At 33.2% G+C, this 24,888-nt stretch overlaps 1 protein-coding gene across 1 annotated transcript; it reads right to left on the reverse strand.

Annotated features, from left to right (window-relative positions):
* Positions 1–9,189: 9,189 nt before the first annotated feature.
* LOC133318687 (protein DA1-related 2-like) lies at positions 9,190–13,599 on the reverse strand. The gene is made up of 12 exons (XM_061480391.1): positions 13,488–13,599; positions 13,008–13,165; positions 12,185–12,272; positions 11,976–12,090; positions 11,515–11,653; positions 11,168–11,251; positions 10,681–10,800; positions 10,360–10,572; positions 10,212–10,274; positions 9,976–10,094; positions 9,806–9,864; positions 9,190–9,715 (listed from the first exon to the last, which is right to left on the reverse strand). Exons 1-12 carry the CDS (start codon positions 13,534–13,536, stop codon positions 9,375–9,377), a joined length of 1,548 nt encoding a protein of 515 aa, XP_061336375.1. The 5' UTR covers positions 13,537–13,599; the 3' UTR covers positions 9,190–9,374.
* Between the last annotated feature and the right edge of the window lie 11,289 nt (positions 13,600–24,888).

Below are 24,888 nucleotides of genomic sequence, written 5' to 3' on the forward strand. Positions count from 1 at the left end.
GAAAGCAAAACAAAAAGATTTGAAGATCTTATCAAGATTCCCAAGTTGTTAGAAGAGGGAGCTTAAGCCCCCATTCAGAAGCTTAAGCTCTCCAAAAACGCAATTGCCACTGCCTCTGGGCGCTTAAGCCCCCAACTCAAGGCTTAAGCGCAGGACAAGAAGAAAGTTTCGTTGCGAGGAGCGCGCTTAAGCGCCCTAGGACGGTGATTTCTGACTCGCGTTGCGCGCTTAAGCGCTCTGGAGGGTGCTTAAGCGCGCTTCTCGCAACGAAACTTTCTTCTTGTCCTGCGCTTAAGCCTTGAGTTGGGGGCTTAAGCGCCCAGAGGCAGTGGCAATTGCGTTTTTGGAGAGCTTAAGCTTCTGAATGGGGGCTTAAGCTCCCTCTTCTAACAACTTGGGAATCTTGATAAGATCTTCAAATCTTTTTGTTTTGCTTTCCATCTATCCATATCTTTTCTGATTTGATCTCCATTTATCTAAATCTTCATATTTGAATCCATTTGTTATCAAATCCCTTCAAAAATAGCAAATATATTATTTAGTTCCAACAATCAGATAATGTTCATGATTATCATTTTAAAACCCTAATTTTTGACTTGTTCAACTAGATGATTCATATTATTTTAGTCCATTAAACAAGATAAACTAAAGGTTTATCAAACAATTCCCAGATTTGAACATTGTTGTCCTCAGCAATTAATTAGAATAAAATTATGGGAAAGTTTGGAGACGGCTAGTCATGCTTAATGAATAACAGACAGAAAACTGATCAATAATAAGATATCAAAGTATTCAGACTTATTAAAATTCAATGACACATCAATTTCAAGCAAACAGTCATAATTCACCAGTCATAAAATCATAACATGCGTTCTCAAAAGAAAGAGTAGTACAATTTAATTTCCACAACACCCTCTCACTGGATTTTTATTTATTCACTCACACTCAGTGTTTAAGGGTATGTGTTTCACTCTTACTTCACTGAATTAACACTACCATAAGCTTGTTTGTATTCTCACTCTCCACAGTCTTACTGGCATACAAAGTCAATCAAGAGGTCTTTGTTAAGGTTGAAACGTGGCTTGGGTAAAGGGAAAGGAATTATCTGGGTAAGTGGCTTAAGATTACTGATCAAAATTTAACTTCTAAGTGGAACTAGCATAACTGTTAAACAGAGTTCTTATTAACTGTTTCCTCTTTTCTTTTCCCACTTATTCATATGAGTTTTTTTTCTTTCTTTTCCTTTTTCTTTTCCTGTTTTTGTACATATACACAGTTCAACCTTTTTCTTTTTCGTTTTCTTTTTCCACCACTTCATGGAAATTTCCTCTTTTCACCTTTTTCTCCCATATACTAGAGTTTGATTTTCTCTTTATTGTTCCAATTATACCTAGTTCCTCATTTAATTTTAAAAATCAATCAGTTCAGGTGAGGATTGTATATGGGATGGCTATTCATAATATATTGTCAATGAACAAACAGACCTAGGTTCAAAGGGGCTTACTCTAAGAATAAATATCAGGGTGGCTATTTGGCTTTCTAGCTGTAGAAAGAACTGCCTCTATCATTTCAACAATTGTATACTACAGATCATTTCAAAGAGAAACAAAACAAGTTGTAGAGTGATTCAACAGTAAAGTTCACACCACAAAAAAAAAATTCTGTTTAGGCTCAAAAGCTTACGGCTAAGGATGTGAGACTTATTTTTCCACTCTCTATTTGATTACTCTAGTTATTCTTCTCTTATTCCAGTGAACTATGAAGCATGCTTGACTGATGCTCATTTATGTGTAAAAATAAATTTACATCATCATACTTTTAATCTCAAACATCAAACAATTTCATGTAATTATTCATTATGCATCCATATCAAGCACAATGGAAAATCTCTTAAGATCCACTAATTATTTATTGACTAAGATGGAAGGGGTCTTAAAACTAATCTAAAACTTCAAATATTAAAGTAAACTAATATATATGAAAACTCAATATAAACTAATACTTAATCAAAATAATTTTTTTTTTTTTTAAATAAACTAATACGAAATATTTAAACTCATATATTATGAAAATAATATTGAGAAACTCCCCTGAAAAACTGCATTTGTAATTTGGATATTTTTGTGTACTCCATGTAATCATGAGTTTCTCCTTCCGACCATGTGAAGTTTATGGTCTGATGAATTGCATGGTACCCATTCCCAGATTTAAATCTTGTTGTCCTCAGCAAAAAATTTAAATCTAAAAGAATCCTAAGCAATAAATCAGGAAATTTTGGTACTGTACTCTGCACACATGTCACAGATAAGAAACTACGTCAGCATGTCATATATCCACAAAAAATATCATAGTCATGTCAGGATCAGTCTCAATATACATCCCATGTCAACATGCACTACTAACAACAAAACATCAAAATAAGAAAAATGAACAAAACATAAAGTCTGAAAACTGATAGGAGGGTCAATCCTCTTCCATATCAGTGGTGGGTGCGTTCTCCTCCTCTGCATCCTGCTCAGCCTCGGCTCCGTCATCAGCAGCATCAACATTATCAGCAGTGTATATGTCAGTGTGGTCCAGTGTGATGTCAGCAGTCATGTCGGCCTCAGCGGGGTCGACAGCAGCAGTGTCATCAGCAGCATGTGTGGAGGTCGTGCCTGTCGCCTCCTCATCAGATCCAGTATATGCTGGATACTCAAAGGGTAATGCATGTCTATCCTGCTGTCGGCATAACTCCACCATCTATGCACTCATGTAGTCCTGAAACGCTATCTGTCTGCTCTGAGAGTATCTAGCTCTCCTCTGCATATGTCCCTGCTGGCGTTGCAGTGATTGCACCGCTTCCCATATAGCAGGGAGATCTGGCTGTCTTCCCTGCTGAACAGGCTGTGCTGGAGGTGCTGGAGGGATACCCATGGTGAAGTTAATGAAAGCAACATGAATAGGGGGGCACACTTCCACTGGCTTGTGTTCGGTGGGTATCTCTACTCCTGCTTTTTGACACAAGGTCTGAATAAGGGAGCTGTGTGCAAGAGCAGCTTTCTGAGATTTCTGATGGGCAAAATCATAAATACCATCTGCCAAAATCCAAGGAAGGTCCACTGTACCACCATTCATAATGGTGTAAATGAGAGCTGCTTTGCTGACCTGTACTTCAGAAGTATGAGTGGTGGGGAGGATGTTGTTGATGATAAACTGGAACCATATCTTAGCTACTGCATTCAGCTGTCTTAGCTTTAACAGCTTGGGACGGCTGTTATCTGCAGTTAGCTCCCGATTTTGCTCTGGAAGTGCAATGGCTTGCAGAATAGGTCTTGCCTCTTCCACTGGATTCCAGGTATCATGATCAGGATTGCCTCTGGCAGGCCCATACTCAAGCCTACTTAGTAACCTTCTGTAATCACACGGTACTGTTCTATTATGATGGGTTGTTTTCAAATGTTCCTGTAACGCATCTGCATAATAGAATATCCTCTTGCCCCTGACATAACTCTTATATATCCGCCTTGCCCCTTTCTCAAAATTGTAGGCATTTGCGTAAAACTCCTTGCAAATTGTGCCGGAGCTATCTGTCAGTGATATTGCGTAAGAGTTCCACCTCCTGCGGATTAAGTTGTTGTAGAAATCTGGGTGCTCTCCTTTCATACAACACCATTTTCCTCTCCCTAATGCTAGCTGCCACAATTTTGTTATACCTTTCTTCATGTGCAGCTGGTGTGAATCTATGGGAGTCAAATTCCGGAGGGGGGGTGGAGCTAGAGGCAGCCCCTGTGGCCTTGGTCTTCCTTGCCCTCTTTCCCAAATTTTTGTCCTTTGGTGCCATGTCCTGAAAAACAGAAAAGTTTCCCAAGTTAGTGAACAATCCACAAAACAATTCTCAGATTTCATTCCGATTGTATTCTGAAAATAATAAGCAGAATGGGATCAAGTAATAATATCAGTAGTGAGTAGGGTAGTTCCAATCAATCATAATTAACAGATTAAGACATAAAACAGTGAACTTCCTTTATGCTGTCAAAACTAGAATTCCCAGATTGGCATTGGGGCAAATTCTGTTTTATTCTTTAATCAAGCTATAAATTCAGAATTCATAGTCATGAGGTCATACATATATGGTTAATTGCAATTGCAATGCAGAATTCATAATCAGAATTTTATGGCATGTTCAATGTAAGAATATGGATATTCAGGACAATGGCATTCCTGGAGTAAGATTCCCAAATTTATTTGCAGGAGTTATGCACTAATTGACACGCCATGTAATTCCAACTTAACCATTAGAATAAGGAATTTCAGCTTATGAATGTTGGAATCCTAAGTGTACATCAGAATGTGAATTCATTACAATTCATGCATGCTACCTTAGTGGTTGATCAAAAGATCATATGCATTCTTTTAGGATTAAAGTAAATAATCTTAGTATGCAAGTGTGCAAAAGACAAGTTGAATTATCTAGTTGAACAAGTCAAAAATTAGGGATAGACATAGGGTTTGCGTAATCTTTAAGATTCTTGAACTTAATGCTTGCATGCTTGGGGAATAACCGGGGAACTAGGGTTCTTCCAATATTGTAAAGGTTTTAGAGTAACAAGGGATTGAGCTCTAATAACATGCGAAAGAATTGATTAGATTGATACTAAGGACAATCAACATTAAGAAGGAATTCAAACGTAATAAAGAGATTAAATGAAATCGAACCCCTAGATACTATCTCGAACACTGAATAAGCGGATAGGAGAAACACATAAAGTGTCATCCTTGAACACTTTTGTATAATTGCTTCTTCTTTTTTATGGTAGAACAGTTCATTTATGATCGTGTAGGTGTGGATGAATGAAATTTGAAATGGTCCTGGAATGAGATTTTGGAGCTATATGCAGGAATTTATGGTAAGCTTACGTTGTTGTTTGACTCTTTCACTAGTTATCCATTTAGTACTTCATCCATTAGAGGAAATTGCTAGAAAGTCATTGTGTGAGTTATGGTATTGGTCCTATTGGACAGTAGCGCATTGAATGATTTTGCAATTAATAGTTTCATAGGTGATAGGATAACCTTTATTTAAGAGAAGGGAAGGGTGGTAGGGTCTGTTCCTTCCCTTTCGCCAGATTTAGTGTGCCGTTTGGACTTTAGAATGCACTTGTTAAGCTCATTTGGCATTATTCTGCTGCATCTGTATGGTGCAAGAAAAGGAAAGTCCTTCTTGTTTTAGATTTCTGGGTTTCACGGGGTCTGCTTTTCAGTATTGTAGGAGTCTGAGACCTGTTAAATGTGAACCTGGTAGTTGATTGGGGATAATATTTATTATTTTGGCCTTTAGTATGTATTGTGCTTAGTAACTCATGTTCAACATCTTTTTATCAATGTCTATAGTGTGAGATAATTAGGTATGGATAGGCATGAAGGATGGGAGGGGTAGCAGTAGCACAATGGGCTATATTTTTAATTGGTTGGTGTTAGGCTCCTAAGGTATTTCTTTTAATAACTTAGTTCAGTTGCATTCTTATTTGATCCAGTCATCAAGTTAACACTAATCTCATTTTTCTTTTGTTTTGGATGTTGTAACTGGGGAAGGGTGGTTGAAACATTTGAAGATCTGGATTCCCTTGCACTTGTCTCCTTGTTAATTTCCTTTTATGGATCTTTGTGCATATTTATTAAGCACTTCCGAAGTAGTAGAAGCAAGGTAACATCTATATTGACTGCACCAATTGCAGTTTTCTTGTGATGCTGTTCACGTGGCTTCTCTTTGCTTTTGAATTGGTGTTATTCCTTCATTTTCACTTGATAGTGTATTAATGTAACTCTTTTATTTTAGAGTAATGTGATTGAATCCTACAATTTAAGGAGCCAATCTAGTAATTAATGGAGTAAGTTTATCTATGTCTGTTCATTGATGAACATGAGATGTTAATAATACTTGGCCAAGGTTAGCCTTTTATCTGTGTAGCATTTGTCCTAGGTTTGTTGTAACCTCAGGTTATCAAAGTGGAAGGGAAACAGAGAAGGATACCTGAAATTCCTGAAATTGAGAATTCAAGAATGCATTTTAGCAATTTTAGTGGGGGAACCAGGTTCAAATGTCTCTTTCCTTTGGCTAACAAATGTAGGCTCCTTAAACACACCCAAATAAGTAAAAACAGAAACATAAAGGAAGAAATCATGACTTGATAAATAAAAGTGCAAGAAAATAAGTTTCTGGTAAGAGTTATATTTTAATGTTATTTCTTTAAGACAAATGACAGCATAACCTACTCCATAAATGTATGCATGTGAATGCATATCTATGGTTCATATTAAATTTGTTTAAGACAGTGATTTATTGTATTACATACACAGTTACACACCTTACGGAGCACTGTGTATTAGTATTAAGAACATAGGAAATCGATGTAGGAGAGTTAGTATTTGATAAGAAATTAGATGAAGATAAACCATTTCAGCATGGTATCATACTATCATTGCGGATGTACATTTGTAGAGTGTAATAATGCCTGGGAAAGAAGTATCACAATGATGAGGAAATGGTTAACTACTGAAGAAGAGTTGTTTAATTGTATATTTGACTTGTATGTCTATGTTTTCTGCTTGAATGTAAGCATGCTGGGTTCTCCTTGATTCTCCTAAGGTTGAATATGTGTTTATATTAGCTAGGAGTTGTGGTTCAATTAACCACTCATGATTCTCTTGTTTATGTCATTAGTAACTGGAGTAACTGCTCGTGATGTGAAGTATGAACTGTCTTAGGGTAATGATGTCTGTTTTACTCAACTTTTTATTGTTACCTAACTTTCTTAGATGTTGTTGGTCTAATAATTCATTCTAATAAAAAGCTTCTATTACCGCATAGAACTGTAGTCGAAGTGTTTCACTGCATACATGGAGATTTTATGTTACCACTACTAGGAGAATGGTGTATCATGGTAGAGTTGATTTCAAGCTTTTTTATGTTTTGATATGAATTAATGTAGATTTTTATTAAATTATCACTCTTTTGGTCCTTAAAATTTGGATTTACATACATTCAATCCGTTGAAATTTATTTACATGAATTGATCATAGCAGTTTTAGAAGTTGGTTCGATTAAGTTTTATTTAATTGTGTCCAATTGATAGAAATCATCATTGGGAATTGAATTAATCTGAACTCAAATTGTATGTATTTTAACTGCGTGATTTTAACTTTATATATGTCGCTTTATGTAAAAAATATTTATTCTCATGGTGCTTGGTAAATGATAATTTGTGTGAGAATGACAAATATAAAATTGTCTCATTATATAGAGGTTACGTAGTCGTGGTAAGCGCAATCTATATTACATTATATGTTGTTTATTAGTCGTGATATTGAAATTATAAATAAACTCAAATGAGCTAAGACGAATATATATATGACGTAAAATTAATTATATCATAAAAGAATTAAAATTAGTAATTAATGTTTTTGATACATTTTTTTGGGTCATAAAAATTTATGCTCAAGTTTATGAATCTGCGTATCATTTCGAACCATTAATTTCGTATTTACAAATTATAGGAGATATCCTCCTAAGTCCTAATGCAAACAGTTTTGCAATACTAAGAGAATGCCGGTAGCACTACTTTTCACCTTTCAGAATGAAAGGTTTACATTTAACACATTTATAAGAACAATTAAAGCATCCTTATGTAGTTATATTATTTAGGGTCGTCATCATTGTTGGGTTAAAACCCATTGGATTTTGTTTGAACACAAAAAATGAAAGTAGCGTAACTAGACACTTCCGAGATTAAAATCCAAATTAACTGAAGGTTAAATATATCTTATTAATATTAAGGCATGTAACTAAACAAATAATGAATTTTGTTGTCTCCTTGCCCTTGTGGTGAACTATGGATGCACGCAATATTGCCTGTACATTCAAAGTTCAAACATGTACAGGTTCATAATCTTATATACACGAGGGTTTTGATTGTCTATTAGATAATAGTTAGTTTATTTTTGCATGTATAACACGCTTGAAAGGTGATATGTTTATTTGTGTTTTCTTGAATTTTATGTTGTTAGTATTATACATGATCTCATACATTTACATGTTTAAGAATGAGGTTTGATTTTTCTCATGTAGGAAATAAAATTATTTCCTATAAATACATGATAATATGTGGGGTCTAATTTTTCTCTTCTTTTTTTTCTGTTCTACTCACATAGTCTCACATAGGTATCATATATTTTTTTTTTGTATATGAAATAATTTTATCTCTTACAATGTGAAATATTTTAAACCCTTACTAAAATTAACGTTTTTACATTGTTTTAAAAAAAAATTTTAGATAAGTGACAAAGTGCTAAAGTGATAATGAGATTTATTACCAAAAAAAAAAGTGATAATGAGATATAATTTTTACATTTAAAATTATTGTTAATCTTTTAGAGATAATTAATGAGAGAGAATCAAGGTGGTGATTGTCCTTTCTATCATCATGGAGTGATAAAACGATAAGTGCTAATATGAATTTATCTCCCAATAAAATTTCCTATGGGAGCAAACACTTTACTAAATTCCTCCTATATCCGCATGCGTGTCCATGAATAAGATAAACAAGTAAATGGCACCACTAGGGTTAGCCCAGTGGTGTGGGGTGTGTGTGTTAGGAGTGTGTGTAGTGTAGGGTGTTGTGTTCAATTCCTTGTAACCTCCACAAAAAAAAAAAAAAGATAAACAAGTAAACAATAATAACCTCCAAAAAAAAAATGATAAACAAGTAAACAACTAAGTTTCCGGCCACATGTCAATAGAAAAAAAACAATTCAATAGAACTATAGAAGCATATTAGAACAAAATTTGTCAAGGAATTAGTGAACATATTTTAGTTAGCTAACAAACTTTCCCCACTACCAGCTTGAAGCCGTTTTTATTTCTAAATTATTGAATATAAATGAGATACATAACAAAGAGTAAAGGAAAAACTATTTTGGAGTTTTATAAGATTTCATTAAACATGAATACGAAACAAGAGCGAGTTTTAGTGAATATCTATTCTAAATAAACTAGTGTTAACATTTACCCCAAGACTTAAAGCTTTTCATAAATCTTCGTATTTACTTTGAATAAAATAAAAAATCAAATGAGATTGTATGGAATATATATATATTAATTTAACATTAAACATTTCTTAATCATTTGTTAAGCCATTGATGTCTTCTATTGAATATATAATTACATAGTAAAGTTTGGTATAAACATATGATGTTTACACTAACTGCATCACTAAAGAAGAACATGTCTAAAATAGGAACAAGGCATGCTTAATAATATTAGTAAATTTGGACATGGACATCCTTAAACATCAAACACTACAATCCAAAGTCCTTAGAGAAGGTGTTCGTTCATATTACAGTGGGAACTGACCAGTAAAACGAATATGCTCCAGAGTACAACGTAAACCATATTTATTAACAGCTTCATTTGCAGCTCTAAAGCCACCACCATAAGATGGGGAAGAATCATTGGCAATTTGGTTCATGAAAAATGCACCCAATTTATTTTCAACTTGAGATTTTGCACCTTTCTTTGATGATGATGTTGATGATGAGGAGTACGAGGAAGAAGAAGAACCTGCTGCTGATGTTGATGGCATGGTTCTTGAACCAGGCATCACTTCTGAATCAAGCCACATGTAAGAAAGAACCTGACATATACCTTCCTCTACTTCAGGATTAAGGTTGCGGTAACCTGATTAGTTCAAGATAAGTGAGATGATAATCATGTAATTAATAAATACTAAGGAGTTGAATACCAATATAGGATCAAAATGTATATAACCTTTAAGCCGTAACCAAGCATGCATCAACTCATGGGCAAGGATAGCACCAGTGAGTAACCTGCATACACCATGTAGTAACATTGTTTTTCATTGGTTCTCCCAATAGTACACAAAAGGGAATCAACTGTAATTGGAGAAGGACAAAGAGTATGTATTAAATATTAATTACCTTGGAAGACCATATAGAACAAGAATAGCTGTAACTTCACATTTTCTAGTCAGCCTTTGAGGTTGAGTTCTCATCCCTATAAATCTATGGCCTCCAAATAGTGTTGGCCATCTATGTACCTGAAAAAACAGAAAATAAGAAATTAGTGGAGTTACCTCACAGATAATTTGTAACTTGGTTCAAGTAGGTTTTCACTTTTCACATTCTAATCAGATAAAAACTTTTGAAAATCATACACTGGTGACAGTCTGCTCTTCTGATAGGCATAAACCTCTTGTTTCTGGCAAGTGATGGAAACCCTGGTAGAAACCAATAAAGAGTAAGAGGAATTGGATTAATTTGTATGACAGCAAAACAAAAAATGGATGGTTCATTAGTCATTACATTCTTCTCCCCAAAAATAGCTTCATTAAGTGCTTCTCTCCCAACGAGAAGCATTGGAACTTGTTGATCTATCCTCATGTTCATTCCTTCATAATAGTCTCTGATAGCATGATAAAGAGGCTGACATTCACCAGTATCCGTTATAGCAGATTCCATGCACTCAAAGCACAATGTACGTCCATCTTCCAATCTATAGTATCTTTCATTCCGACACTTCAAGGAGAAGATAATTTATTAAAACAAAAAAAATTAGAAAAAGAGAGAAACTTTTAGCAAAATATATTATTAAACATTCCTGATTACCAATCAAATTAGTAGTACCTCTAATCTTTCACAACTACAGCAGCGAGCTGTGTTATCTTTTTCATGGGATGGACAATACTTTTGGTTCCAATAGGGGTGGCACCTATACTCAATCAAACCAGCGGCATTTATTGGAATCTGAAAGTGAAATAAAATATCACAAGTGTTAATATTGCTTTTCATCAACTGTAAATTATCACTGGAAAGCTCCTATGCCATATCATGTGATTAATTAATGTTATATAAAATAACTGCCACAATCTTCTAAGTGATAATAAAGAATAGGATATAACGATATTAATGATGACTGCAATTTAAAATTAATTCAGATGTCCTATTTCAGAAGAAGACTGATTATACTATTTGGTCCCGTCATCACAAACTTGTGCTATGGTCTCTTATAAGGTATATCGAATTCATTTAAATTTAATGACCTTTATCAGAAAACAAAACTAATAATAACAAAGCAGAACAGTGTGAATAAGGAAAGGAAGACTAATCTTACATGTTGATGGCAAACTTCACATTTAGGGTGGGTCAATTCTTTAAAACAGGATTGGTGATATGGATGCTTCCCTGACAAAGAAAACTTGAATCAACAGAAAAAAAGGCAGTAAGAGATACATACAAGAGAAATACCAAAATCAATACTTTTGTAGCACTATAACCATAGCTTTGAAGTGTAAATAACATGAATTTGTGGGGGAAATATTGAAGATAAGTATTATATACATATGAGTGCATCTGCAATTCTGCATGGTGTGCCTGTGTAAATGTGTGTCAAAACTTAAAAAGGAAAATAGATGATATCAAGAATCAACATTCTCTAAATCTCAAAGAGGATCAAACTACCTGATGCTCAGTAATGGGGTGATGACAAGAGTGGCACCTAAAGCAGTCTGGATGAAAATAACTATTCTCAAATCCCAAACAATTTCCGTATAGTATCTCCCGGTTGCACCCTCCACATATTTTGATATGCGACGGAATACTGTACATTATCAGTTATAAATAAGAAATGATGGAGCAGGACCATCAAAATGTATTAGCATCAGAACAATGAAACCAAAATTAATTACATAATGTACAGTAAAATCAATAGAGAAATCAAAACTTATTTTAAAATTCTGTTCAACTTTAATGTTACCACACACACAGACATACATAATACCAGAAAAATCTTCACTTAATGTGATTTTGACTAGAAGTGACCAACAACAACTATCAACAATCATGCTATGGATCAAATTGAAAACACTTGATGTTTGGCCTCCACATGTCATATACAAGATTCAGAAGAGCAAAAATTTTACCTAAGTGACCGGGGATGAAAAGGTAGAGGGGCATAAGGAGGATGTGCAGATGAGTGCATGCGATCCTGTAGTGCCTTTGCCAAATCTTCATCAATTCCTGTCCGCCATCTATATCCTTGATGAGCAAATGGAAATAAAAGTTTAGTCTTTGATTACCATCATCACAATAGCTAGAAAGCAAGCACTTTCTTTAAAACTTTAGTACCTACCAGTTGGAATCTTTAAATCTTCACTTAAAGAGAGTGAAATTGCACGATTCAGATCCTCTTCCTCCTTCCGGGATCTAGCACGTTCATCCTAATGACATCAAGAATTTTATTCAATATATCTTATTCCACATTCAAAGTTATGATGGTAAAAGAAAAACCAACATAATCATTGCATATCCAGTTATGAACTTTGTTTTACTGATACTTCATTTGAAAAGAATTTCATGAACTAGACACTCTAAATGGCCCTGATTTTGCACAGCAAGGTGATATTTTGAAGAGAACATGAATAATATAAGGAGAAAAGAAATTCCACATGATATTGGAAGTAAATAAAAGGAACATCATTATGTACAAACAAGTGCAAAAATTAGTCAAAAAGTGTTGTTATTACACATGAATACATGATGCAGCACAACTCATATGGTCCACTTTACTGGTACACAACTAAGATACAAATTAAGCTGACATTGCAGAACCAAATTTTTTGAAGTAAAAAAATGTGTGTAAAAAAATTCACTATGTGCTTTGAGCTGTAGCCTAAAGTTGTGAGTCTCACAAGAGGATATCTAATCAACCAAACAAGACAAAATAAGTCAACTCTCTAGTGCTCATGATTGAGTTGTGATTGATGATAAATAAAATCAACATGGATTGAGCCCTGAAGTAGCATGTTGCGGTGACTAACTATTTCCCTTTATTATTTTGAGCAAAGCAATAACCATATTTATAACAAGGACAACAACAACAATAGACATCCTTGAATAAAACAAAAGAGTGTTATCAATGAAACAAAAAACAGAAAGTTAGTGCTTCTGTTTACCAACGATCTAGTTGGAACTCGCCAAACCATGTTTTCCTCCACAGGCTCCTGTAGATTACGATCACCACACTTTCCTCTATTGGACCCAATTTTGAAAACCTTGCCAAACCATTTCATAAAACCAGACTTTCTCTCTGAGTATGAAGAAACAAAATCCCCTGCTTCCCACCAAAATTACAATAATAAAAAAAAGAGAGAGGTTAAATTAGAAGAACTAAATCATAGTATGAAATGAATCAACTCAGTTATAACACGCTTTAGATAATCTTCAGAAATCACATGCAAAGTAAAATGAGAAACAAACTTTGAGAATAACCACCCATACATACCCATTTAGTAAAATCAACAAAATAAAAAGAAAGGTACATAAAGTTGGAAAATTTTATTTTGTCTTTCACTTATTGATGACAAGTGTTAGTGATAGGTACATGAAGCTCTAAAGAAGGAAGAAGAGGAAGAAGAAGAACAGAGAGAAAATACCATATAAACAAGGGTGAGAAAGATGATTGATATCTGAAGGAGGAGCCATAACGATGTAAGCTTATGTATAGATTTCTTGTTATGTGAGACCTGGAGGAGCCAAAAGGAAGCACGAAAAAAAATGAAAATGATAGAGACAGAAAAGAAGGGGTTGGAGAGAGAGAGAAAGGAGCAGGTGAAAAACAAGTTTCATTATACATCGTTAATAGTGGTTGAAAAAGAGAGAGAGAGAGAGAGAGAGAGAGGAATCTATAAGGAAGTGGAACGGGGAGAGATATTCTTGTCTTGGAAAGCAATGAAGAGAAATTGGAGAATTGCAGAAAAAGATAGGTTCCTGCTGAAGGGGAGAATATTAACTAACGGTGGATTGCAGAGAGATGAGAATCAAAGTAAGATATAGAGAGAGAGAGAGATAAAATTCCATTTAGAGAGATAAAAAAAGGTCCAAAAAAGTGCTGTGTTTGCACGCATGGAAATGAAGCCGTAGTGCATGAATGTTCTCTCTTTTATTACTTTCTGATTTGAGAGTTCTAAGAGTTTCCTTCTTCCAAACGGTCAACTACTTGTAGGGTCTTTTTCTGAGAAAAATCTATTGTATTACGGGCGCAATTGAATCAAAGTCAATTGGACTGTGACACATCAGAGTCAAGTTCGGTGTATATTAGGTTGAAAATCCACGATCACACAAAATTAATAAAAGAGAAGAGAGAAGAGAGAAAAGAGAAGAGAGAGTGAGACATTTACACTTTGTTCATCTAATATAGGTTACGTTCAGTTTATCTTTACTATAATTACATTATCGTATGTACTATATTCATTTTATCGTCACTCATTACAAATCACTCGGTTTACAATAAGAATATAAATACGATTAGAAAAACCCTACGTCCAGCGAGACCCCAGTTGCTTTTATATTGACCCCGACAATAAGGGCCCTCATCGAGACAAATTTCTACAATACTATTGTCTTACCCACTATTCTATACCTCCCTCCAATACAAATTAAACACCTATGCTGATTGATGACATGGAAAAGAAAAGAAAATATATTAAAAACAAGTGTTTAATTTTCAATGGCAATAGTACATACTACTACTGTATCAAAGATGAGCTCCTCATCAGCATACGAAGTATGAGCCATACTCAACATCTGATACATTGTAAATGCTTCCTTTTTTTTTCTGGAGCATATTTACGGTACTCAACAAGTAGACATTTCCTTTCATGAAACAGAAAAAAAAGGGATATGGAAGAAAATAATCATAAAAATAAAGATAATATAAATAGACACAACTTTGCGTCATTTAAAATGATAAACATTTTTTTCATTTTTACATATTTGTTAAAAGATGTATTGAATGCTCGAATGAAAAAAAAAAATTGTGAGAAAAATGTCATCATACCCTATTAATCTACTTATCATGAAATCCCAAGTGGCACTTGAGAGGCCATTTCATCCTTGACAAGAGAAGAGTAATAATGAAGCCATGATTGTGTTAACCTTTAATTCTTGTCATTAAACACATTCATAATATCTGTGTACTGTGGAGTGGAACTCTTAACTCATATGCGTTGATATACCACCAATCATATCATGCATTTTATTTTTTTGCCATTCGTATTTGATACTTTCTGTTTTATAGTGGTTTATGATTGACAATGCCATTATCCTCATTATCACCTTAATAGTAGTATATAAAAATTATAATTAAAAGATTTGATTGCAATCTTGGTGATAAAAGAGATGGATTATATAAGTTTTAAAGAGAAGTTGTAATTTGATATCTCCCAAATAAGATGATAGTCAATACCATTATATAATATAGATTAAGGATTACTAATTTGAGCTTCTTCACAAGTCAATCAAAGTTTATTATCAAAATGAAACAAATGTATTATAAGGCAGGAAAAAAGTAATCGTGAAGTATAAACTATACTATACATAATTTCTATAAATTATTAGTTGCTTAAAGAACAATTTTTGAATATTATACATTACTATATATCTATATATATATATATATAGTAATAGCGATTGACAACTTCCCTTTCTTTATCTTTTTCAAATTCCATTCCTAAGCAGCGAATATAAATCGTTATCCTTTTATTCCTTATACCGAAACAATTACAAACCCTTTTCTTCTGTTTGTCTTCTATTGGACATGACAGGCAACAAACAAAAAGTTTTCTTCATCAAACACAGCTCACACACACACAGGGAATCTACGTCTACTTAGGTATATATAATATAATGGAACCCTGTACAAATTAAAAAACAAGAAAAGAGGAGAATCTTACATAACATGCATGAAAGGAATGTTTAAGATGTGGTTGTTATTGTAATAGTGTGATGTAAATGAGCTGTTTCTGGACCATCTTAAGCATTTGATTGGGAAGTGGGAAATGATAGCATAATACCAAAGGAAAATGGTGACCAAAAACTGATATTATTCCTAAGTTTGGACGGCCAAAAAAATATACATATGTATGATGGTATTCTTCAAGTTGTTGCAGTCGCAGACTTGAAAGGTTTAGAATTTCAAGTACATTACCTCCAAGGAAATAATGGTAACAGAGGAGAGAAAAATGATTCTTAATACTTAAGAAGTGGCTTTATTTGAGTTTTTCGGAAAAGAATCTTTGCATGCTATCTATATATTAGCATTAGGCTAAAAGCAAAACACTTTGCTATCTTCATATGTCATATTGTTTGCAACAGATAAAAAGGAAAAAAGAAAGAAAGAAAAGAAAAACCCTTCTCATCCAATAGAAAGATGATCATCATTGTAAATTTGTAGAAGGGGCACTGAAAACTAGGAGTTTCAAAAGCTAAGAGTAAAGAAAAGCATCTTACATCCATACCACCTTCCTTTTATGGTTGTAGGCTTCTGGATCCATTTCCCAATTGGACAGTGGTAACCTTTAGTCCTGTAACATTTCTCTTATAGCCAAAAAAAATTGGGACCAATTTTATTGTATCCAATACAAAACATGGAATTACTTTGCTGCAAAGTGAATTATTAATGGAAGTTCCTTGGCACTTATAATTAACCGAGTTCGTTTCTTAAATTCACATTATCATTGAAGTAGCTCTTTTTTGGAGTGCTTTTTCATATATAATAAGGTAACAAAAGTGACTGGTGTTGTAAAGAGTCATTTCAATCCAAAAACTTATTATGTTAGTTGAAGGTCATATTAATAATATATTCTTTTACATAAGAATCCATTGGGCTAGAGTGGTGGATAATATCATATCACCTACTCAGTGGCGGACCCAGAAAATATTATTTATGTCCGCACATTTAATGATGGAGGTTCAGGGGCAGTGCTCCCAATTTTTTTTTTTAAGAAAATTTTAAATGCATTAAAAAACAAAAAAATATAAATAAGAAAAAAAAACTTCAACTTAACATAAAAAATTATTCCCAACACCTTTTTTTTTAATCAAGCTGATTTTGTTGTATGACATCATAAAATATCCAATGAAATATATGGCATCTCATTCCATTCCATCCCACCGTATTCCATTCATTTCCATTCTATCTCTAATTATATATTCGAGCAAAGCTTATTCTGATCAACATCATGCTTTATTACTATGCTTAAAAGAAAAAACAAAAAAAAAAAAATTTGAGGGATTTATGTCCGCACTTGTGGACATAGGCTACCAAACAAGTCCACAACTGCACCTACTTATGCTAAGAAAATCTATAATATTTCATAATTTTTTTAATAAAATGGGACGGTGAGAATCAAACTGATCACTTTAATCCCAACCAATTCAACCTAAAAGGGCTTTTAGTTTGTTTGAGATGGTTCCTTATGGATTCTTTGCTAATACAGCTTGAAGTAGACACAATAGCCCATCATATAAGAAAAGCGCATGATCTGCTCTTAGAATTAATCTGAGCACATGTTTCATCAAGATAAAGTAGATGTCTGCCTTCTATATCTAAAGTGGGTATCTCTATGTCTTCAAACCATGTGTTTAGGCTTATAAATTAGGTCGATGATGTAAAGTTATGGAGCATAACTGCAGAGATAACTGCTTTGACAGCCTTAAGCTTTATCCAGTAGCTAGCTATAAAAGTGCAGATAAATATAATGAAAAATAGTTAAGAAAAAAAATTTATCATCCTTAAATCTCTTCTTTAAATTTTCCGGCGAGAAAAGCATATTTCTGACTCAGACCACATGTTAGGGGGCACCTTGAAGATACTTTTTTTTTTTTTTTTGTGTGTGTTTTTTGTACTTGTTTTTCTTTTAAAACATTAGCACAGCATCGTGAAAATATAGAAGGTAGTTGATATAATCATATAGGTAATGAAAATTAGATCAAACTATCTATACGCTCCCCACAGTCCTTTTCTTATTTATGTTATGTACTAATCCATCAATACTATAAAATTGCAAAATATTGTCATGATAATTGCTTGTGGCTTGATAGCCAGAAACCAGGTGTCTTATATAGAGATCATACAACAAATTCTGGATATATGTTGCATTTGTATCTAAGCAACAATTACTAATTTATTGCAAATTAGCAGCAAGCAAAAATTATAGTTCCTCTCTCTATAAAATTTTCCTTTTTCTAAAATGGTGGCATTTCAACATCAACTTATTCCTTGAAAGTTTCTCTTGTATGATCTCTAGCAAACTAGCTATAGCTCATGCAAAATCTTACGGTTTCCCCTGACAAATTAAAGTAGTCATTTGGCAAATTTGAATAAACCAAAATAAATTTTCTTGTAATATTCTAGTTCGTACATCATTACAAAATTATCTACTTTAGCAAAAATTGAAGTAGCCTTTTGCAGCAAACACATTTGCTAATATACATGCAGTGTGGTTTTTTAGATAAAATTTTCACGTGCATGTGACCAAAGTTAATATTGACAAAAACGATGGTCTTTCCCCAAGGAAACAATATGTAGCTTGTTATAATTAATTTTAAGTTTTACTAAAAAAATTTAATGCTCTTGTTGCAGGATGCAGCACCAAAATCAAATATATAATATACATCCTTTTTTTGATATTATCCTGTCACCTTTGTTTCTAAAATTACCGAGAGACATAAGTAGCTTATCCAGGAACAATTAGTCATTTAACAATTATCAGAACTGAATATTTTTTAGCTGATGTTGAAGCTCCATTGGGGCTATCTCAAAGTTGCTTCTCCATAGATTTCTCCATTGACACTTTGATGCTCAGCTCGGAATTTGTGTAAGTAGGTTTAAGTCAAATGGAGAGCATGATTTACCTTGGGGGGGCTGTCATTTCTGTAGCTACTATAGAGAGCAGTTTCTACGGCTGACATAAAAAGTGTGGAACTCACCCGATTTAAAAAAAAAGAAATGTGGTTCCTGGCGGCTATTATAATTGTTGTTGTACACATAGCAGCTGCAGAAATAATTATATATATATATATATATATGTGTGGTAAAATTATTTTTATAGTCGTTTTACATATAACAATATTTAATACTTTTATCTTTTGTATGGTTATGATTTTCCATATTTAACTACTGCACGAAACAGGCAGGATACGCATGTAGATTTTGGCCTTTTTTTTAAATAAAATAAAAATAGTGGGACCCACTCTGTTGTCTCAACTACATACAGCAACTTTATGCTGCTGATGTAGAAAAAGAAGCCCATATATATATATAAAAATTAATTAATGAATGAGATCTAATAAATCTTAACCGTTAGAGGAAGAAAATCAATGGTTAAGATTTGGTGTAAGACTTATTATTCTTATACCGGTGTAAAATGATCTTGCCCCATATATATATATATATATATATATATATATATATATATATATATATATATATATATATATATATATATATATATATATATATATATATGGATTAATACAGGAAAAAAACTATGCAGCAAGGGGAAAATAACATCGTTTCTTCTTCTCTTTTATTTTCTTTCATTCTTTCCCCTTTTGTTTTCACATCGTCTTTTGCCTTTAATTTTTCCCTCTTTACTTGCAAACCAAATCTTCCCTCCAACCGTCCATTGTGTTGTTGCTCAACCGCACGCCACTGTCAAGCCATGCCAATAACTTTCCAGTGATCGCCAGTCGCTGCGAAGGGACACGAGATGGTGTTTGTTTCCTTGTTTTCTTAACAGGTCAATCCTACGGAGTATGGGTATATTTTCCTTAGAATCACTAATGTTGAATGTTGTGAACAATGCTTTGCTTGTGTTATATTATATTGCAGTATGTCTAATTTGCTTGATATTGTGATTAAGAAAAAAATGAAATTAATGGCAGAAAGAATCAGCATTGTTCATTTAAAACCATTTCAAGCCGCTTCATGAGTACTGAAACAAGAAGAGCATTTGTGGTTTTGGTGTGCTTACTTTATGGAATCTTCAACCCCTGTTCCATCGAATATAATCAACCTAATTTTAGCAACAAAAAAATTATTGATAAACATAAGGGATTAATATAATCAACACTGCTTTATTCGATAATAAAAAACAGATGATGGTTTATGCAATAAAGAACAAAGGGCGCACTGCTATTTTTTTTTTTTTTGCGCATTCATAACATAATTGCTACTTGTAATTTTGCTAACTTAATTTCATAGTCTTTTTAGTTATTTTGTGTGTGAAAGTTTGAGTATCTGATTCAAGCATAATTTTTTGTCTTGAATTTGATCTAATTCGAAATTTAATTTTTATTTCTAAGGTGAGTTACATGGGCCATATAGCATTGAAGTTCCTTTGTTTTTCATGTTCTATAGACAATGCAAACTTTAAATTACTCTGCCAAATTTCAAAGCACCACAGTCATGATCACATTACTTTGAATTACTTAGACAAACATAATCTTTATCTTGAATTTGATCTACTTCATGAATCATGATACACTTGGTACATTTTATTATGGCGCCACTATTTCCAACCATGTTAGTTGTGTAATAGTAACAGGTCTTTGTTGCAATTATGTATATCCAATAATATTTACATCAAACAATAATGATGATGATTAGGATATTTTAGAACAGGCTATCACCCATATTCGGGTGTTTTCTTTTTGCTTTACGTCCATTTCAAATCGGTTTATCTATTTCTCACTTACATGTAATTATTTGCATGAACTGTTTTTTCTATGAAATTCTAGATAAATGGAAGTAGATATTCATCATAGAATGATGATAAAATCGATTTATTTGTTTCTCCCTTTCATGTGTGCTACTTTTTTAAGAAAAAATTCTAAATAAATGAAAGTAGAAATTCATCATATAATATAGCAGTTGTTGGCGAAATTAAGTGTTTCTCTTGTTTGATTAGTCGTTGTGTTGGGTGCTTTTCATCTGATTATCTAACTTGTAAGTTGTAACTTCTCCTTTTTATTCTTGTCTTTAGACCTCTTGTTCTTAGGGGTATTCAAAATGTCCAAAAGAACCAAACCAATCCATAACCAAATTGTTCATATTTAAAAACCAGTTATTTTTAAAACAGGTTTCATATAAAACTGTATTTTATTTTATAAACTGGTTATTTATCAAACCATAAAAATAATTGGTTATCCATGGTTATCCATAACCAAAATGCTCTAAAATTAAAAAATAAATAAGTATTATCTTTTACCATGCCTATTATATTAGTCAATTGACTCAAACTTTCAAACAATAAACTAGCAAAAAAAGTTAAGCAGCTCAAGTAGAAAATATTTATTTCAAATTAATTATACATAAATCGAAAGGTTGCATCCTAAGAAAACACTTCTTATGTATTGTAACAAAAACAATTTCCAAAAAAAAATAATAACCACATACAAACCTCCGGGTAAACTCACAACTTGACAAGGCGAAGGCTTTGAAATGACAAAGATGAAGCTAAAAAATCATAACGAAAAGGGCAACAAAATTAATCAATTGGCTTAACGTCTCTGAGATGTTTAAGATGATGAATCAACGCCGTTAAAAGGACAACTTAGAACGGATTAACTTATTTGTTCTATAATTGTAGAGCAATTTGGTTATGGAGAACCAATTATTTTAATGGTTTGGTAAATAACCAGTTTATATAAATAAAATACAGTTTCATATGAAACCGATTTTTAAAAATAACCGGTTTTTAGAAGGTGTAGCAGTTTGGTTATGGATTGGTTTAGTTCTTTTGGACATTTTGAACACCCCTACCTATACCTTCCTCCATCAGTTCAAATGAAACTTTTAGTAACATAAATCTTGAGAGAACGAAGAGCAACTTTTTTTATAATTTTAAAATAATCCAATTGTTTTTCTACCAATCACTCTCAAAACAACATAAAACAATTTCTATAAGAATCATTTCGTCTGAAGAGTTCCAAAACAATGAAGATTCTTGCAAAAAAATAGTTGGTTAACTACCTATAATCGGGAGAAACAAACGACTACTTATAAAAATAGCACAATTCATTAAAAATCGATTTTGAATTGGTTAAAAAATCGATTTTGAACTTGATAACCGGTTTATGGTTCATAACCGGTTTTGATTTAAAACCGATTTTGAATTAAAACTGATTTTAAATCAAAACCGGTTATAAACCATAAATCAGTTTTGGAACCGGTTTCAAACCGGTTTAGAAAATTAAAAATTAGTTTTAAAAGAAGAAAACTGGTTCGGTTTGAAAACAAATTGTTTAAAACCAGTTCGTTCGGTTTTTGTTAAAATCGGTTATGAACCGCTTTATGCACACCCCTACTTGTTCTTCTCTGAAGTAGGGTCAGTTGCTATATTAGATTCAGATTCTTGAGCATTAACATAGTGGTATCAGAGCAGTTTCTTAGGAAAACTTGTGGAATATTATTTTGTTGTGTGAGTTGCTTTGTAGTTGTTTTAGGAATTCACTGTGACTACTGCATGTGTGATTGTGATTACTGAATGTGAACCTGGTCAACTCATTTCTTTGTGTAGCATGTGTAGTATTATGACGAGAGCCCGAGGGAACCCTGAGTCAAATGCTGCTAATGATCCATCAAATCATGTTTTGGCGGCTTTGGTGAGAAATCGTGGTGGCCAAGAGGCAATGTTGGTGGACAGTCTGATCCCGTGACAACTACAATGGCAGCCATGCAAAGGGAATTGGTTGCTAGTCGCCTGGCTAATGAGATCTTATTAAAGATTAGTCAGGATTCTCATACCACTATCACTACTAGAAAATGCTGAAATTGTGACGGAAATTTGCGATGAAAAATAAACCGTCGCAAATTGCGACGGAAATTGCTACGAAAAATCAATCGTCGCAATTTGAGACGGAAATTGCGACCGTAAAACAATTGCGATGGAAATATGTCAAAATTTTGGTCACTACAAAATTGTACGCAATTTCCATCGCATCTTCGTCACAAATTACGACGGAAATTATTTCAGTCGCAAAAATGAAAAACTTGCGACGGGTGTTTATGACGGAAATTTTTACGACGGGCAAACCGGTTGCAAACCTTGGGTGCAAACTTTGCGACAGCTATGAAAGTTAATCCGTTGCAATTTGCAATAGACTTTGCGACGGTATTATTAGATATGATTTGTGACGGATTTTGCGACGATATTCCACTTGTGTTTTGCAACGGAATAACATTCCATCGCAAATATTGAAATATAATTTTTCTTAATTAATAATTTTATATATATCTTCTATCAATAACATATAAGCAACTGACCATAAAAACTGTTGTGCAATTTTGCGATGAAAATATATCTGTCCCAAATTGTGATGGAAATTTTCCATCGTAATTTGAAAAATAAGATTAGTGGGCTTTCAAAGTTTCAAAATTCAAAAATATTGCGAAAATTTGCGACCGAAAATATATCCGTCACAAAAAGTGACAGAATTTTTCGTCGAAATTTGAAAAATAAATTTAGTGGGATTTTAAAATTTTGAAATTTAAAAATATTGCGCAAATTTGCGACCGAAATTATATCCGTCCCAAATTGCGACGGTATTTTCTGTCGCAATTTGAAAAATAAAATTAGCGGGCTTTGAAAATTTTGGAATTCTAAAATGTTGCGAAATTTTGCGACGGGATAGATATCCATCACAAATTGCGACGGAACATTTCCGTCACAAAAACGCTTATAAGTACAAAAATTAACTTCACATATTTCATTTCTCTCATTTCTCTTTCATCTCCATTCTCTTTCAATTTTTTCTCCATTTCGTGAAAATCAAACATTCATTATATCACTTTTATCTCCATTTCACTTTACCATTTTCATCTTTCCTTCCATATCTTCCTTTCCATGGCTCCCTTCCATCTCCATTTCATCTGTATTTTTAGGTTCTCTAAAATGATGGACAAGCCCAAGTGTCTTATTCACTTCTCAAACTCATTCTTCATGGTAGCCATTGTTATCACCTATTTTTATTTGTGTTAGAATATTTTTTTTATGATATAATCTTTGATATTTTATTTTTCTTCAAATTTGTTGTAGGATGTAAAATATCAAGGTTGGTTGCTTCAAAATGTAAGTCCCATGTGAATCCTTTTATGTATTTCTTTAAGGAAAAATATAGTTTTTGAATTTTTGTGTGGTTCATTAATATTGAAAATTTATATAAATTTAATTTTTATATAGTAGAGTCTGGAAAATAAATAAATTTAATTTTTTTGTTGAAATACTAGAGTTTTTTGTGATATTTATTAAAATTTAAATCTGAAAAATAAATATTTTTTTTTTATTTGTTCATAATTTTGCGACAGAATTTGTAGAACATTCCATCGCAAATTCAACAGTTGACTGCGATGGTATTTCTTATTCCATCGCAAATTGCGACGAAATTTTTAAATATTCCGTCGCAAATTGCGACGGTATTTTTCTAAGTCGTTGCATATTTTTGACGCATTTTTGCGACGGTATGTTAATATTTTTCCATCGCAAATTTGCGATAAAAATTTGGGACGAATTTTCCGTCGCAATTTGCGACGGTATCAGTCTACATTCAGCTCAATCTTTTGCGACGAAAAATGTTGTTTTGCGACGAAAAAATCCATCGCATTTTGCGATGGAAAATAATAAGCCAAAATGCCGTCACAAATTTTGCTTGCGACGAGGGTTTTTGCGACAGCTTTTTTCCATCGCAAATTCCGTCACAAATTGTATTTGCGACGGAAATTGCCCGTCTCAAATAGACTATTTTCTAGTAGTGTATAAATGATATGATGACTGAGTTAAGGGCAATGAAGGGTGCTCGAAATAAGAATAGATCACTCAATCCTCTTCTTCATACTGTTACGCCTACTCCACATACTCTCCATGAAGAAGGTGGAGCGGGTAATACTGAGGGTAAGCCTAGTCACCATACTGGTGGTTCTAGTCATCACACTATGATTCATCAGCCCCATGCAGAGTTTGTTGGTGGGCCAGATCCCAAAGAGAGAAGATTGGC

This window comes from Gastrolobium bilobum, unplaced genomic scaffold (assembly GCF_033153095.1).
Source record: "Gastrolobium bilobum isolate Gb01-03AN ecotype WA unplaced genomic scaffold, APGP_CSIRO_Gbil_v1 utg10294, whole genome shotgun sequence".
Classification (NCBI taxonomy): domain Eukaryota; kingdom Viridiplantae; phylum Streptophyta; class Magnoliopsida; order Fabales; family Fabaceae; genus Gastrolobium; species Gastrolobium bilobum.